At 43.9% G+C, this 19,119-nt stretch overlaps 2 protein-coding genes across 3 annotated transcripts in view; one reads left to right on the top strand and one right to left on the bottom strand.

Moving 5' to 3' along the window:
* Positions 1–12,037, bottom strand: part of LOC306783872 (E3 ubiquitin-protein ligase SH3RF3-like) — a 79,415-nt gene extending 67,378 nt beyond the window's left edge. For both annotated transcript variants that reach the window (XM_079277701.1, XM_079277700.1), the window contains exon 1: positions 11,406–12,037. In XM_079277701.1, the coding sequence (XP_079133827.1) occupies positions 11,406–11,837 (432 nt within the window). In that variant the 5' untranslated portion in view covers positions 11,838–12,037. The remainder of the gene's footprint in view (positions 1–11,405) is intronic.
* Positions 11,691–19,119, top strand: part of edar (ectodysplasin A receptor) — a 35,580-nt gene continuing 28,151 nt past the window's right edge. The window contains exons 1-3 of the mRNA XM_079277702.1: positions 11,691–11,829; positions 16,493–16,721; positions 17,753–17,974. The gene's annotated coding sequence lies outside the window, so the exon portion shown is untranslated. The remainder of the gene's footprint in view (positions 11,830–16,492; positions 16,722–17,752; positions 17,975–19,119) is intronic.

Genomic DNA, 19,119 nt, shown 5'->3' on the forward strand with positions numbered 1-19,119 from the left:
TTCATCACTTCTTATGAGCAGAAAAGACCGATATTGGGCATACTATGAGGTTTCCCGTTGGCAGCGATACGCAGCTTGTGCCAGACAACAGCATGATGACCAATGGTGTTTTAACCGAGCCGGCAGGACCAGGCGAAGGAGGCGCGAGACGAGTTTGGACTTCGGCCAGCTGTCTGAGGACTGATGAGCAGGATGAATGGAGAGCTGAGTGGAGAAGTGGCTGCTATCATTCCCTAGAAGTCTCTCTCCAAGACGACAAACATCCCTCAGAGACGAGATGGGAGTGATGAAAGAGGGGGAGTAGAGAAGGGAGACACATGAATGAGATGACAGAGATGCACAGCGGCAGAGCAACACACTGAGGGCTTCAGTATTCCGAGAGAATACTAACTTTTTGTGCCAGTTGAATACTCTAAAATGATAGACTATTGACTCACATTGTATATTGTTAAATGTTCGCCTGTGTTTGATAACTAGATTTGATAGATTATAGATTTTGCACTGTAATTGGCTGTGCTTTAAAGTAATATGCAAGTTTGCATTTTCTGTTAAAGGGGTACACATGAAGCTCAGTGAAAAATAACACTGATGATGTCAGCTAGTTTTGTGGCAATACCTCTCAAAACTGGACCATTTAAAAAAAATGGTTGTCCCCATTTGTCACTGAGACATAAACAGGGGGAAATAGAATCCAGTCTGAAAAATACAGACGTCACCACTAAACATTAGAATGGCCGGCGGTCGCTGTAAACCTAAAGCCGCCTACGGGTAACATGCACCTGTTATTGAAATGCATTGGCACATGGCTCAGTCCTGAAACCTCCCACCATCAGACTGTTCTTCAATGCAGTGAGCAAGTCCTATGTGTGATTTACAGTCATGAATCTCTTTGTCATGTCCAGAGGGACGGTATGATTTACGACGCAAAACACCCAAAATGAATAGCGCCAAAATGACTGCATTCTCAATAGCAGTACATTTTACCCGCTGGCGCTTGTGAGTATGGCTTTTTTCTTTTAATCAAATTTGGCTTCATCTTGACAATTTTGAACAAAAGCGGCGTTAATACACTTTTAGGGAAGATCACAGACTTGGGGTCTTTAACTAAGTTGTGCTTTCTTCCAGCACAATGCTTTTCTGGTTTAGTGTAGTTCGACTTTTAAATTATATTTACAATGCAGTATGAGCGTGCTCTTTCTCTGTGCTGCTTTCCTCTCTTCTTATCATGATGTATCATAGATCTCCGTTTTGCTACATTGTTCATCACAATATCAGTTGCCCGTGTGGCGCATGGTAGCACTATCATGAGGACAGTATCACCCTCTCTACAGTATATCGAGGATATTGTTAAGCACAGCCTTTTTGGCCAGTATGTCACTCTAGTTGTCAGGCTGTGAGACGAAGGAGGAAGAAGTAGAACGATAGATGATGTTGAGCAGAAGAGTGTGTGAGATTGATTCTAGTTGGGAATTACAGCAGAATAATAACTGTGACATCTATCTGTCTCCCCGGAACGACAAAGCGACTCACACAGGGTAACTTACCTGCACTTCCACATATATTCCCAAATACCCACACACACACCTTCACACAAACAGAACCAAACACCAGAGTTGCTCATAATACAAGAAAATAAAGGACCGTTATTTTGTTGTGGTTTGGTAATTTAATCAGAGCCGCTCCGGGCTGAACATGACTCAACACTTTGTCCGTGCAAAAAAAGGCCCTTAAAACAAACAACCACCGACTAAACGAGTTGATGAAGTGGTGTGTGTTGTGTGTGTGATTCATTTCCATTCGCACCCTTTTTTTGCAAACTTTAAGTGAGCTACTTCTCTGACATTAATTAGGGCAGTGTGAACACTGTTGCCATTTCCTCAGGTTAAATGACTAAATGGGACCGCAAAGTAGCCCATTCTGACAAACTGTGAGGCAGTACATTTTCTTTTCTACCCAAACAAAGTGTGTTGTCAGGTTTGGACCTATTCCCACCCACAGAAAGTCAAACAGTTAACGTTAAAGGAACAAGTTATTGCTATTCGTCATGTGGTAGCACACTCATAATGTCTAAAATGCCTGCAAATGCTCTGTTTACTATCTGATTTACACTACAAACGAGAAGATCTTTCTGATATTGGTGTGTATTTGACGTAAATCACAATATGGCATATTGTATTTATAAAGCAAAATGCAAAACTGATGTCGATTGTGTTAAATTCTTATGTACTACACAAGATAAAACCGCTACGCATGATCATAGCATTATGATACAATTCCAGCAAAAGTTAAGACAGAAAAGCATTGATTTTATTTCCATTTTGGGAGATATTGCAGCAAACAGAAGTAAAGTTGGTGAGTCACCAGCAGCCAATGCTTCCATTTGCCACCATTGGCAATAGTTGTGTATTGTACTGATACATGTAACGCCTACACATAAAGCAGTTGACTACAAAGTGTTATCTGCAGGTGGATGTGCTAAGCACCTTACACCAACAGCCAGAGAAACACCGAAAACTGTTGTAATTTTCACTGAACTACACAGAAAAAAAACGAATTAGTTGCTCACACAGCAAGAGTGCATTTGTTCATCAAGAGAAACATTCATACACAGTCTACCCAGCTGTTAGATCGTTGGCTCCTTCTGTGTAGTACTTTTTACACCTTCTTGTGGTTTAAATTTACAACTTGTCTCTGTTGATATGTCTCATCACCTTCTCCCTCTCACTTTCTTCCTCACTAATTGCTCTCTCTGTGTGTCTTAAAGGGACACTGAATAGCAAGAGTAAACAGGTCATAGGTCAGAGACGTAGTGGCTGTATAACATCGAGCAGTCGGCTCATTGTCTCTGGATAGAGTGAAGCTTTTCACATCTAAGAGCAGAGGAGCTTGATGGTCCCGGTGTTTCCACTGTTCCCAGTCGAAACAGAACACAGCCGGACGCAGTTTGGTATTTGACCTCACTGCTCTCTGCTTGTAAAATCCCTGTCCTGGAGGGAGAAAGTTGCCAGATCCTTTATATACACACACACACACACACACACACACAAAAATACACACACCAGACCCCGACAAAAATGCACGACACAACTGCGTCTAGGCTTTTACATTTTCCTTCCAACTTTTCCTGCACACTCCCTTTCCTTCAAACATACTACCATGACCAACTACACACCCCTTACACACACACACACACACACACACACACACCACCCTCATTCTAAAACCTCAAGTCAAGCTCTATAAAGGTTTAGAAATTGTTCCTAAAAACATAAAGCAGCCAAAACAACACATGAGGATTTATACGCATTCTGTGTACATAATAAACACAAAGCACATTCATTTCTAAGTACACATACAAACCACCACGCCAACATGCATATGCCAATCTAAATATGCACACATAGCATTTATGCGTAAACAAAGTACACACACAGCCAGGAATGGATGTTTGGCGAGGACGTCAGAATGGAAAGCTGATCGCAGCTGTACTGCAGCCATGAGCGCTGTGGATCAGAGTGTGTCCCGAAATAACCGGAAATATTTTTATGTGACCCCCAAAAATTCATATGCATGCAGCACACATTTCAGAATGATGTATTAATCCTCAGTGACTGGAAGTGAAGTGACAAAAAACATCTTAATTACAATACCACAAACAATATTCCTCTAGTCACAATTTGTTACGAGTCATACTCATTCGTGAGTTGATGGTGAACATATGGTCGTCCACAAGTCCTGCAATAATAATCCTCTGGTGTTCATCACAAATCCTTTAAGAGGGACTGTACTACCTCAGAAAGTTCATTCAGTGCTATCGGCAAAGTATAAAAAAAGAATGATTTCACAAAGATCTATAAACACTGTTGGTGACGAATGGAAGTCGAGAGCTGTGAGAATGAACAGCAGGTCGATGGAGAGGAAGACCTGTATTTGCTGCCATGTTTCCAAATTCTCTTCAGATGTGTGTGTGTGTATTTATGTATGTGTGTGTGTGTGTGTGTGTGTGTGTGTGTGTGTGTGTGTGTGTGTGTGTGTGTGTGTGTGTGTGTGTGTGTGTGTGTGTGTACACTGATCTCTCTTCTCTACTCTTGCCAAGAGTCTGTTTCCTGCCAAGTCTAAAGTGGGTGGCGGGTGCATTTCAACATCTCTCCATTACAGAGAAAGATGAGGAGGAGGAGTAGGTGGAGGTGGAGGATTGAGGAGACATTTCTGCAACAAGACAGGAAGGAACTACAACGTCTCACCACACAGGCATATATACACACACACACCTGCACTGCCTGACACCTGGAGAAACCACAGTGTGTTTCCATGAATCCCCCCCCCCCCCAAGAGAACCGTTTCACTTCTTCAAGCACATCACCAGTGGAACCTCATCTGTTATCACAACAGACACACACATTACAGCATGCGGAGGAGGAGTCAGCTGACAGTAAAGCTATACCCGGAGTCACAAACTATGACTCGTAACACTTTTCCCTACATTGTAGAAGACTGTTTAAAGCTGCTTGGGGGCAATTTTACACATTGACCCAGATGGCAGAGTCCCAGGGGGGAAGGGGCAACTCTGGTTTGGTCTGAATGGTGCTCGTTTCATTCGCCAGACAACATGAAATGTGATGCAAGGGCAGAAGCTGTGACTTTCCCACCAAGAAGTGGAACACGAACGCCCACCCACGTTGGACAGGATTATAGATGGTGCACTAATTACGTGGGTTGTTGCATCATTGCTTTCTCACTTGTCTGAGAAACTCTTTACTTAAAAACATTCATTTTAGTCGGTGACTCTGGTGACCCACAACGTGAAGCTAATTCTATCGTAGCACCTCATCCAGTCGCTCTTAACAAACAGAGCTGTTTAAGAATCTGGCGATACGATAAGTATCACAATGCAAGGGGTTATGATTCAATGAATTGCAAAACTGTTTGAATCTAAACTGTCCTGGTAAAGAACACACTGCCATATGCATAAAGTCTTGGTTAAAAAACGTTTTTACGCAATAAAGACATTTCTCACCATCCCTGTAACATCCCACATCATAGCACTACCCTTTGTGTAATCTGAGCCACTATCTGCCATGAATCTTTGCATGAAACCTATTAATTAAAAATGTATAGAATATCACAAAAAGTAATATTGCGATGCTGAAGTGCATTGATATTTTCTTAAACCCCGATTAACAAGGAGTGTAGAATTGTTGTAAAATCTCATTCACTCGCTTGAAGTCAAGTGTGACTTTGAAATCACAAACTCGTAATAATTGAATCTATTTTGCAACATGTTTTATCTTTCAAAAGAGGATAGGATAAAACAGTTTTGGACATGATTGTTGAAGCAACGTCCAGGCTTGGGCTTCTGAGTGGGCAGTTGCCATCACAGTGTTTGACTGAGTCGTTAGGAGACACGCTGATTCAGACACGCTTCTTCGCCCTGTATCGCCTATGAATACTGATGTTGGTATTGATGAATGAAGATGTTTTTCTCCTTTTTTCAACAAGGCCGCACACAGCGTTGGACATGTAGCATTGGAGACATTTGGGAAGACCTCTGCTGCTGTTTTTATTCCACTCGCAAAGTGGAAGCTAGTTAGCCTAGCTGCTCACGTTAGGTTAGCAGATGCTATGTAGCAGTGGCTTGCAACTACCTGTGTGGCTGCTGGAACTTAAGTTATATTTTGAATATTATTTAGAGATCAATCATATTGCCACGACAAACGTTGTATGTATGGCACATGGAGAACAAAAACATATAGGGGCCGCTATCATTGCAGAAAAATAACAACACGTGTATGTCTTCTTTCTGGTACGGATCATTTTCACCACACAAGTACACAAGTCAAAATTAAACGCCACGGATATATCGAATGAATTTTCATTTCAAATTCAACCTTAAAATATGCCACCATTCCTCTGTCTGAAATGTACTTGCATGACCAAAGGCCACTAACATCGCACCCTCATCTCCATAGTAACAATAGGACCAGGAGTGAGGGGGTTAACCCTTAACCTAATGTGTGTCTGTGTGTGTGTATGTGTGTGTGTGCTCATGAGTGTATTTGTGCAACTGGGGGATGGGATTGATGGGATTCCACCCGTACACCCGTGGGAATGGCAGTCAAGCTCCAAAGCTTGTTTAGGCTTTGACACCTATTACAGATCAACCCCCCCCCCCCCCAAACTAAACAACACACATACACGCCATCTCATTACACCATCACCAGGGCTGTAAGCTGCCCTCGACCGCCACCCTGCCGCCATCCATCAATCATCTGACCCACCGTCTTCCCTCTACGTATCTGTACGAGCGGGATGATGGAGGGGCCGAGGATGAGACTAATGCGAGATGACATCACCCGGATTCAGGGCAACACGGACACAAAGAGTTAGAGCGACACTGATGTGTAAAGAAAGAACATACGAGGGGCATGCGAGCTGGTCAGGTGACGGGAAGATTTTGAGTGGTCGGGATTGATCTCCTTCTGCACTCAACGGAGCAGGTTCGCTCACTTTGACATTACCAATACATAGCTGTCTTTTGATTGTGATTCAAGATTACCGTGGTTAGCAGCAAAAGATTTCATGTTTCCTAAGTCCGCGACCTGCAATAGACAAATTAAGTTTTACCACATGCTTATTTTACCAGGTCTTTACATCTGTAAAAGAAACAAAATCACCTTTTATTGGTAATCATATTTGGCCCAGCCCTTGCCGTCATCCTCTGTTTACCCCCATACAATTCACTAATTGCCAGTAAATCCATTGAAAATGTGGTTTAATTATTCCTGTTTGTAATGTATATTTAGTACCACCCTGTTCCAGGCAGATAAGAGTATAACTCTGGAGGCAACATTTACACAGTAAACTTTGCCATGAAAGAGGTTTAAAGTGTTGAATACTGACTGTGGGCAGCTTCATTGCAAACCATTCAAAATCAAATTGTGCCTGGTTTCAAATGGGCAAGACTATAACCGCAAAAGAAAAATACAAGCATGAAAATATACGAATGCATAGTTTGCATACACAAACTCGTGCACACACATAGCACAATTCCCAAGAGGTCCCAGGAGGCGCAAAGCATGGTCGTCCAGTTTTAATTACCGGTAACCCTTAAGTAGCAGCATGTGTATGTGTCTGTGAGTGTGTGTGCGTGTGTGTGTGTGTGTGTGTGTGCAGGGAAGCGTCCTTATGTGGTAACACTAAAATGAATTAAGTTCTCTTCACACAAACATCAGAGAAAAAGCTAGAAGAAGATGAGAAAGAATGAGTAAAGAGCGACGGAGGAAAAAGATGTGTTTGTGCATTTGCATTTAACAATCTGGGTTGAAAAAGGTTGAGAAGGCAGAGAGCGAGAGAGAGAGACAGAGAGAGAGAGAGAGAGAGAGAGAGAGAGACAGAGAGAGAGAGAGAGAGAGAGAGAGAGAGAGAGAGAGAGCGAGAGAGAGAGAGAGCTCTTACACACACACACACACACATGCAAACAGAGAGAAATGTGTCCAGAGAGATACTCTCAGACTTGACAAGATGAATTATGTGTGTGTGTGTGTGTGTGTGTGTGTGTGTGTGTGTGTGTCTAGGTGTGTGTAGGTGTGTGTGTGTGCTTGTACAGTGTCAGGCCTTCGTTCAGTATTTATGAAGTGAGGGGGTAATGTGGAGGTAATGACTGAGAGCTTGTTGTTTACTGCCGGAGATCGCTGGTTTGAAAAACTAATGAATGTGAATGAATGAGTGTGCACGTCTGGGTGTGTTTGTTAAATGCAGAAAAAGCGCGGTCTCACTTGCACGTATACTATTGTAAAGGTGTGGGAGGTGTCAAGAATACAGTGACTGTCGCTGGAGCTTTCGAGTGTGTGGCTGTGTGTATTTCTATGTTTGTGGGGACCCAACTGTATTTTAAGTGAGGATTTTTGGAAAGGTCAATCATATTTCTTCAAATATGTCGAACGATATGTTTTGAAAGGAGTTACCGGTAGTTATTGATATTGCATATCCGGAGATGAAAGCAGGTCGTGTCGTAGGTGTTACACCCCCCCCCCCCCCCCCCCCCCAGGTAAATACAGGTGAGGGAGAAGATCATTAGTGATCATTAGGACACACTGCAGTTTAAGTGCAGTTTACAGAGAACATTGCAATAGGTTTGATGAGTATTTAGCTGATTATTGATCAGTACTACATTGGGTGTCTGACAAGAATTGAATTCGATGTGACATTTTCATTTGTCAGAGCTCTAGAGTGTCATTACAGTGGCATATCTGACAGGAACATGGGGGGATTTACTGGATTCTTGTCCCCGTTTGAACATCGAAATGATCACATAAATAAATCTTGCACCCAGACACTTGTAAAAACCTATCATTGACAGATGGATGAATAGAAAAACAGATCAGCTTCATGAATACCAAGCAGGAAGCTGTGTTAGTCACTAAGGTGGAAAAGAGAGACAACATCATCCATGAGTCCCCCACTCTCAAAGAACAACACATAGAGGACGTGTACCCGCCAAACCAGCACAGTAAAATGACTGGCAATCAAATACAGCGTTTGATACCAACATTCTGCATTGACAACTTCGACCATTTGATTGGCTGAACTGAGACTGGTTCCTGATGATCATCTTGTCCTAATCCGACAAGAAAAGTAAAAAAACACGACACTTGTTGCAAATGTATCCAGTCCCATTGTTCAGTTCCCACCACATTGTTACGTTGTTGAAACACCTCTTCGGTTTGCATGCTATAGTATGTGTCTTCACACTGCTGTCTGTAAACAGGAGCAACAGGAGGAAAGTCCTCCCTGCAACAGCTGATGTCCAACACTGCAGCTGAGGGACCAGTGGCATCAGCTGCTAACAGGTTCAGCATTTCTCCTTTGAGGTAAAAAAAAAAGCTAAAAGCAAGACAAAAAGAAATCTACCATATGATGCCAATATGCTTTACCCAGTAACCGATGCAGCACAGAAAACAACACGACAGGTCTGGCGAAATAATTATCAACCCTGATCAACTCGAATTGGTCAAAGCAGAGAGTCGGCAACGGAGGGGGGCTGCACACACACACACACACACACACACACACACACACACACACACACACACACCACTGTTAGAGGAGATTAATTCACACTTTCATCACCAAGTCCTGGTCCCACGGGAGCCTCGAGGAGACTTGAGCAAAGTGACTGCGGGAGACTGCAGAGGGTAATGGTTTATAAGTGTGAGCGTGTGTGTGTGTGTGTGTGTGTGTGCGTGTGTTCCCTCTGGCAACAAAAGCTGGGAACAAAGTGAAGTGCTTTTCCCACTGGCTCCTAAAACAAACACAAACCGGCCTCCACTAAAGACGCAAGTGTGTACATTTCTGCGTGTGCCTGTGTGACCGTGCACGTGGTTCCATGATTGTATTCCTTTGCTGTTAAGGTTCGCACTCTTTCTGCCACACAACTTCTGAAATATCAAATACATTTTTCATTGTGTCATGCAGAGTTCTAGTGTCAAACATGTTCTGGTCCTCTAGCTTTTCCAGTGTGAGGACTGGCTGGTTCCACACGTCCGTGTGGCTCTTTAGGAAGTAATAATAAGCATTTGTCTAAAAAGAAGAAAAAAAAGAATCCTATATTGCAGCATGTCTCTTTTGTATGTGGGCTTTCTTTCTTCATGTACTAGGCATCAAAATTGCCCTGCAGGGACCGGTAAAGTTTATTGAGTGGATTGAAATGGAGTGTTAAGTGTCAGTGGAAATGTCAGGGGGAGGGGGGGGGGGGGTTTGGATTCCTGTTCATCGCCATGAATGAGTGACTGCTCACTGCTGCTGCACTCCATCACACCAAAGCGCTGCGCAGCTTTAATCAATGGCTATAGCTGGCCTGATAAGTCTTGCTGGACTGAGTAGGGGGGGGGGGGGGGGGGGGGGTGAACGCGGGTGGCAACACCTTTGTTCGCCTGATTGTTCATCGCATCCGTCTTATCAGGAAACACCACTGAACTCAGGGAAAAAGTTGCCGAGATGGGCGACGGCAACACTCCCAACTCTGAGAAATCCCGTTGCTTTTATAAGCAACACGAAACAGAAGCTCACCTGAGACAAATACTGTGTATTCTTCTCAACAAGTCACAACATGATGCAAGAAAAGCTGGCAGTGAGGCGAGCTGCATGTCTATTGTTTCTTCTGCAATGCTTTTTTAAATTTTTTAGTTCACATGAATCCAGTGTTTCTTTTTGATATTGACACCTCCTGAAATGTAAAGAGCTGCTGGCATTTCTCAGTTACATAGGAGTGTGTATTGAATATTTGGGGATTTCTTGGCTGCTATCCAACACTACATGTGACATTATATATAATGTAAAAATGAATGAATGCACTGAAACAATGTTTGAAAGGTATCTAGTAATGAATTAAAAGTGTGACGTTAATTGCAGACCTAGATTTCGCACCTCAATACTTCTTCTAGGAAATGAAACTGCAATAAATACAGGTATTTCTATCTCACCATTTTTCAAGATTTGTGCATAACATCTATTCCAGGTTGAGTCAAAATGACTCCCGGACATTGTACGCAGCACAGTGATGCTGATGCTATCACGTGTCCTGTCTATTTGCCACATTACAGCCACATTGTTCAACACGTCTTACATCACGACCACAGACAAGCCAATGCATGGGGATGCACTGCATAGCACGTAAACAAGGCTCTCCATCCCTGATGAGAGCTCACACTGCTGCAGCCAGGACTGTGTGGCAACGACACAGCATGAAAGCTCAGGTGGCCCGCTCAGGTCTGCCTCTCTTCCTCTCTCAGTTTAGTGTAATTATACCTCAGTGCAACACAGGAAAGACACCCTCATTATGACATCAACATTAGTGTTACATCAGGGAATATCACAGTGATAACTCAGCAAAACAATCAATCGAAAACAATATGCATCTGTAATCAAGCCACAGCAGTGCACTCTTACTTTTCCATGTCCTATAATTTGGTCTCTGTTATAAGTTTGTTCCATGATCCTGGTTATCAAACAATCTCTGCTACAATCAGTGTCACTGCGTGGAAATCCAGAGCGCAGTCCATACATTTGCATCTGTGTAACCAGACAGCAGCTGGATATGTCACGCTGAACACACTGTTCCCCATTCCCAGCAAACATCAGAGATGAACATCTTCCACTGAATCCTGCTGCTATAGGCTATGTTACTCGGCAGCAGCGTGCAGAAGAGGCAATTTTAAAGTTGCTATTGTGTTCTGTGTACAGCCTACGGGATGGAAAATGGGCTCCTGGCTGTTCGGACACTGTTTGAATGGTTTTGTGGGAAGTGTTTGTTTCATAAAAACGGTGAAACATTCAAACACTGTTAGCTGTGTTTGGTGATCTTTAGAGGGACACAGGCACATACGGATGGTGGGAAAGTAACCAACCTTGACAGGGGAGCTCCTGATGGCCACGGGCAGCTCTCTGATCGCACTGCCCGGGGGAGAAGCGCATATCCCGGCTGCGTACCCCTGCAGCGAGCCCCCGGCCAGGGACTGCCTGCCCCCGGGTCCTCCTCCTCCTCCTCCTCCTCCTCCTCCTCCGCTCCCTCGCTGCGGCCGCTGCTTAATGCCGTCCAGGAGGCGAACCAGCAGGATGTTCGCCGGCAGGTCGTCCACCCCGCAGTCCACCAGGATGCGGCACTCCGGGCAGCGGAGTTCGTTCCGGGAGCTGACGATGTTTTCCAGGCAGCGGCGGCAGAAGGTGTGCTGGCACGGCAGCACCTTGGCCGTGGTGTCCAGGCGCTCCAGGCACACCGAGCACTCCAGCAGATCCAGCAGAGACGAGGACTCGTCCATGTCCGCGGAGAGGGTAAGCATCTGGGCGTTCAGTGTCCGTGGGGATGCCGCGGTGACTGGTTCGTGTACCGTAGAAATGAGCCGGGGGCACAGCACATTCTGGGGAGCGGACCGGCGGGGAAGCAGCCAGACGGACGGCCCGCGATAGAGTCCCGCTTGCGCGTTGCACGAACGACCGTGTTGTGGATGTTCTCCGCTGTTCCGTAGGCTACCTCGAGCCGTCTCCCGCAACGTGTTTCTGTTTCTCGCTTTCTCTCTCTCGCTCTCTCTCTCTGTGTGTCTCCCCCTCTCTCCAGCAGCTGTGCAGAAAGCGGTGAGGTCACGCTCTCATCATCATCATCATCCGCGCGCCGATCAGAACTGCGGTGCGCGCTCACGCTCCAGAGCCAGATTGATACAGACTGGAAGAAAGAGAGCAAGAACGAGAGAGAGAGAGAGAGAGGAGAGAGAGAGAGAGAGAGAGAGAGAGAGAGAGAGAGAGAGAGAGAGAGAGAGAGAGAGAGAGAGAGAGAGAGAGAGAGAGAGAGAGAGACCATGCAAACACACTGGAGACAGACAGGTCCACAGCCGCTGAGTTGTTGTCTCTCTCTCTCCTCACACCTTCACCCCCACTGGTTACTAAAGAAACACACACGCACTTTTCCTAACAGAGTTTTCCTGTCATCTCTCGCGCTCTCTAATACAAACTATAAGGCCTACACGTATTTCAGCCTCCCAGTTATGAAACTTAATAGCGTCAATTCACAAAATCATCAGGATATGTTTCATTTGAAGATTGAAGATTTAGATATGTGACCCAAGTTTGAGCAAGATGGCACATGACTGTGTGCCTGCTTGGTTTAGTTCGCTTCCTATTTATAGCCGTATTTATAGACTTGGAATCGATGCATTGGCTGTCTCACCAGCGGACAGGCTCATCGCCTCAGTCACCACGTCCAGCTGACACAGGGCTTTTGGGAAAAACATTGTTTTCTAGCGACGCCTGGTGGACATCAACTGATCTTGTCGTTTGCCCTGGTTTAAACAATTTAAATCTTCAAAAAGTTATCGCAATTTTTTCACCAAACATTTTCTGCATAGACTAGGCTAGACCATCATATTAGACTTAAAAGACTACAAAACACAACATGCGATATTGAAATGTTCAAGATGAAGGTAAAACATTAAATACTGTCACGTGCTATGTGATGGACCCAACACAGGAGACGTGAAGTGTGTGTGTGTGTGTGTGTGTGTGTGTGTGTGTGTGTGCTGTTTCTCAGCCGTGACTGCAGACTTGCTTTGCCTGTCCACCTGTTCAGACCTGCTCCTCTCTCACATTCAGCCCTAGAGTGATTGAGCCAAATGTGTGTGTGTGTGTGTGTGTGTGTGTGTGTGTGTGTGTGTGTGTGTGTGTGTGTCTGCGCATGTGTGTGTGTCTGCGCATGTGTGTGTGTCTGAGTGTGTATGTGTGACACAGTGACGCCTTCCTGGGTGAGGGGTGGGCCCACTATTTACCACCCACGATGAAAAACAGAGGGTGGACTGCTTAGGCATACAATGAGGAAGAGGGTGTGTGTGTGTGTGTGTGTGTGTGTGTGTGTGTGTGTGTGTGTGTGTGTGTGTGTGTGTGTAACCCACATGTCACTGAAAACATTGTATGCTGTATTTCATTTCACAACAAAGTACCAAAGTCACAGTGTTGCAAATGTTTGATTTTATTTTGGAATGAAAATATTACGCTCTCAACACATTCTGTATAAATACTTATAGAGACTGGATGATGGTTTAAACTTTAGACAATGACAGTTGAAATGCATGTAACATCATGAAATGTGGCCAAGTGAATGAACTGAATTGAGAGTGAAGTGCTGAATGATTTACTCCTTCACTCCATGTTTATGGTGATATGCAGTGTACAGCTATACACAAATCAAACCAGCACAAACCAGAGAAAAAAAACCTCAGAAAATCAAGTGAAGGTCAAGGCCTTTGCAGCAGTAATGACCTGAAGACGCTTTGTGCCTTTTCAGCTCAGCTGCGAGATGAAGCTCTTCTTACATTTTCATCTACGGAGACCTGCCATTTCTCACAGGTTTCCTGTGGCAACAAGCCCTAATTCATGGTCTCTCTCTCTCTCTCTCTCTCTCTCTCTCTCTCTTTATCATATACCCACTCGTGTCTCATGCCCAGCGTGTTTCATCTGCTGAATACAATTCTCCACAGCCAATGATTCAGAATTAGAGGGGAACTGCAGGGAGATGCGAACACAAATGATTATTGGATGAAAATCCGCTCAATCCTTTTAAGCGGCATAGTCAGGGCTCCCTGTAGGACGCGGTGCTGTCAATAACACACAAAAGGTGGACGCTGTTAAACAGTAAATGGGTCAATTAGGGATGGTAACGAGCCTTTTGGAGGTATAAGGATTAAACAGCTCTTTGAGACGCCACTAAGATTGACGTTTGTCCGATATTGATACTTGTGCACCACTTGCTTGATGTAAATTTAAATACCGTCATGATGAGTGTCGCAAGGATTACTTTTAGGTTGTGCTTTTGTACACAGTGTTATTTTCCATGCACTCTATTGCATGTCCATGTCCAGATTATGTGGACGTGAGCACCAACTGGCACATTATGGCATGCTAAGCGGTCCTTGTGAGGGCAGTTTCCTCCCTCAGAATTTTGATATTGCATTTTTATTTTCCTTGCTCGGGGTTGGGTCAGTGAGTGGCGGCCAGTTAGCTGAAGGCTTGGCAAGGTAAGTTGGTAAGGCCTCTTATGTGTTTCCAGTGGGCTTTCAGTGCTCTATGCGCCATATTTTATTAAGTTGAATACTGTACTGCAATATATGCAATAAAAAAAGTAATTATTTTATAATTGAATGTTGTCCCTTGGGAAATTCTTGTGATGATGAGATATGAAAACAAACTTGAGTTGACCTGACACTGCCTGCATACTGTAATTGTTTTTCCGTCTTTTTTTCCTTCTGCATCAACCTAGTTGACAGGGTTCACCCACAGTTTCATATACTCCTATATTGTCTTCATCTTTATCAATAATATCAATAATAATTCTCATTATTTTCAATCATTTCTCTGCAAACACAAGCGTTCTCCCGCTGACTGCTCTGAAGATTGCCCGAGACGATCAAATGTAATGAATATGAATTGTGCATTTCTCTGTGTGTGTGTGTGTGTGTGTGTCTTCTGTACCTATACCATGCACCTCTCGCCCATCGACCAATGTCCTTCGTTCATGCAAAAGTAGGTTAGCTGACACTGCAGTTACCATGGCAACCGGCTCTTTGCTTCCTTGTTGAACAGTAGTTAGAGAATGTGAGTGTGTTCTCACAGACAAAGTGCATGGGGGGGGGGGGGGGGGGGTGATAACAAGGTAATTTTGAGTCTGTGGTAGGTCCATTCATGCAGCATGTAGAAAAATGTGTGAAGTGTTTTATTTTGCTTTTGTTCAGTGGGAATGTGACATTGAATCATAATACATTCTAGATACAGTAAGTCATGTACAATTATTTTTAGGCCATAGTCTGAAAAACAGAAGTGTCAACATCATAATCGTTCTATAATGCCTTGATTTCATCCTTGAAAAGTTCAAAAGAGACCACATTTTCAATTTCTTCTTTCAGGGTTTGAGTCTCCTTGGGGCGCATGCAAAGCATGAGGAAGTTTGCTTTTAAATATTTCGCTGCAATTTGAAGTTACCCTAACTTCATTACACCAGGCAGCAAATTAGGCCTCCACTGACTGCTGTCTTCTGTGAGCGACAGTACTTTGATGTGGTGCTGAGGGAGGGTTAAACAGGGTAGGCACACTGTGACAGCTGCTGTACTCCTGAATCTTAACAACCCTGATCTCCAACATGAAATGCATGTTGACCGTAGAGACTCAAGATATACACTGCTGATGATTACATTTATTCATGGGACAAGTAATCATAACTCCAAATCTTATTTGTCCAGCGCATAAACAAAAGCAGACCCATAAATAAATTACGAAAACAGGAACGCAGTACAGACAATGCATTGAGTAAACTAGAAATATAGAGAAAAATTTGAGACAGTCTTCCATATTATGCCTATTTTTAGTGTTGAAAGAAAATAAATGCTAAGTGAATGTACATGGTTCATCTTGGTTTATTTTTACATCATAAATGCTGTTTTTCAGACCTCAAAAATGTTGTTTTCACGATCAGATACATATTGTTTGTTTCTTTGCTGCATCCTCCTAATGCTGCAACAACCACATTTCTCCACAGGGATCATGTAGTGTGTCGAGGATATGTAATTCTATACTATTCTATATTAATGTAGCTTTATCAAACAATCCCTGATCTCATCATATCTGATCTTGTTTAATCTTTTTTTGTCACATTATGCCTCATGTATCTCAATCTGCCTCACAGTAGTGTCTCATATATCATGTGTCCCATTATCTCAACATATCCTATCTTTTTATACCCGGTTTCACCTCATGCAGATTCACGTGCGTGTGTTTTTCTGTTACAACATCCATCACAGTAAATACAGGTTTGGCTTAATATGTGTTTTTGTCCGGTCGGTGACAGAGTAGCCATCATTCTTTCAGCAGAACTCATCAGTCTTCTTGTTATCCTGTCCTCATCCTCTCTTTATCCACTCTTCTCATCTATCTCTTCTCCTCTCATCCTCCTTTTCAGTCAGGAAGCCCCTGGATCGACATCAATGAGCCGCTCAAAGAAGGAGGGAGACAGAGAGACGGAGCGAGAGAAGAAAGAAGAGAGAGAAGAGGATGGAGAAAGAGAGAAGGAGAGAGAGCGACAGAGAAGGCGAAAAAGGACGAAGAGAGGGAAACCAAGAAGGAGAAAGACGATGGAGATACCGAGAAAAAAGAAAAATAGGGACAGAGGGGGAAGACGGAGACGGAGAGTGAGTAATTACAGGACTCCCAGTGTTTTCAAAGCCCCTCTTTTATCTCACCCTTCCTGTGGCTGTGAAAAGGCGAAGCGGCGGAAAGGAGGAGGAGGAGGAGGAGAAGGAGGAAAACTAAAGTCCAAGCTTTAGTCCAACTCAGACAACAGGCACCAGTCATCCACATCACACAAACAAAGTCACACGCACACTCAAACTAATTTATAGCTTCTGTTTCAAGGACAATTTATCATCTCAAACAAGGTGCTTGTGTGTGTGTGTTGCTGGCCTTCATGTAAAGTACTCTAATAGTGACAGTAATAAGTCACTTTTCTCAGCCCACATATGGATATTGTGGTTAATATTTATATTTGTTATTTGTCTGCCTATATATGTTGCACATTGAGCGTTTTTACAGTGCTGTACCGAAACAAATTGTACCAAATCTGAAATTGGAGTGATAGTAGGTAAAGTAAAGGTAGTCATAACAGCAATATTAGTAGTATTTTGTAAGTAATGATGACAGCTGTAATAGTACAGTAAAGCTTGTCAGTAGCATATGCATTATAGACAACATTCATCATATATGCCAACATTAACTGGTTTTAATGTTGGTTTTAATGTGGTTTTAACATATCAGAGAGTATGGGACAAACAAGATACAAAGTAAAAATATAAATTATATCGACATTAGCTTGTATGAGGTAACGAAGCATGGACACTTAACTGTTTGCATATATACATATATATGTGTATAAATATATATACACATATATATCATTGTTAAGGTATACAGTAAAGTAGGCCTATAGTTATTTCGGGTTAATCTTTTCCTTATGATGATCAGATTGGAGTTCAGTTCAGCCAGTCCTGGTGCTGCCACTACAGGCCTGTGAACACTAGATGGCGGAGTTGAGTCGTGGGCTGCAGCACGTTAATTGTCCCCGCCAAGAGTCTACCTGGGACCGCGGACTGTACACGTTCATCTGTCTCTCAGGGCGGAGAAAACTTCTCGCTTTTTTTTCTTCTTCTTCTTCTCTCTCATCAAGGAGGAGCCTGCAGACACACCGACATGCAGCAAAGTGGAGGCTGAGACACAACTCGGACTGAGTGGAGTAAAAACTCGCAGACAGCCAGTTCCCTCGGCCATGCTTATCCGACACCGCGCCAGAGATTGATCGCCGATCACCAGGACTGATCGCCCCGCCAGCAGATCCCGCAGTGCCGCGGAGAAACCAAACCAGCGTGCCCCCCCCCTCTCTGAGCTCCAGGTAAGACGTCTGAGCAGCTCCGCTCTCTGGAATGCAAGGACGGATTTCTGCAAGACTTCGGGGAAATTCCTGAAAAATACTTAAGCTGTTATGCCCCCAAAAAACGTGAGCTTTATTATAGTTTTACCTAAAATAAGTATAGGATTTTTGTTTAGGACATGCAGGCTTTAGGACAGAAACAATGCGGATGCATGTAAAAAAAAGTTAACACATCAACAATACATCTAGGCTACTAACGTTGCTATATATTGTTTTGTGTCATAATATGGAAAAGTGACGCCAAACACTGCTATTTAGATGACATGTCATGCATTTGACAGGCTGATTGATATAGTCCTTTGTGTTGTCAAGTGCATGAGATGGGAGAAATATATTTCCAATATCATTATTCCCCCAAAAAATTAATTTACATGACATGCATTTTTAATTATATAGTCTGTGTGCAACAGACAAATCCCCACATACATTCTGAAGTTTGTGACAGCTTCTGTGCGTGTTGGTGCAAAGGCTGTTGCCCAAGGTGGGAGACATACGAGATGGTTTCTCACATCACCAGCTTCACAGTTTAGGCCTGGATTGCTTCACGACAAGGCTGTGATTTGTGAACCCCAAATATGCTCACTGACTTTATCCTCTTGTGATGAGTTTGATCTGTGTGAATAGAGTAGAAGAACTTGCAGTGGCAAAGGCGTTTGGGTTTTTATATTATCATGATAATAAAATCATTTGAATGCAATAAGCCCATTCAGTCCTGTGTGATGTGTTGGGGAGTTTGTCTAAGAGACTGCATCTTTGGCTGTGTGTTTGAGCGAGTGTGTGACCCTGCACACCTTTCTCCTCTGTCTGCAAAATTGTTTTCTTGGTGCCGCCTGAATGTCCCGGGCCCCGGGGCCCCTGGGGGAAGTCCTGCCCGCAGACAGGCAGCTCGGCCCGGCTGGGGACATGCCGGGTCCTGCCGAGCCTCTGAAGTCTGCTGGCTGGCTTTGAACTGTAGCTGCTGGAGGTGGAAATCAATCCGTCTCTACTACCCCCCCCCCCTTCTCTCTCTTTCCCTCTTTCTATCTCTCTATCTGTGTGTGTCTCTCTCTCTCTCTCTTTCTCCCACTGCAGCCCCCAGCACAGCGCATCTCCGCTGCCATTGAATC

The sequence above is a fragment of the Melanostigma gelatinosum genome, assembly GCF_949748355.1.
Source record: "Melanostigma gelatinosum genome assembly, chromosome: 10".
NCBI classification, from domain to species: domain Eukaryota; kingdom Metazoa; phylum Chordata; class Actinopteri; order Perciformes; family Zoarcidae; genus Melanostigma; species Melanostigma gelatinosum.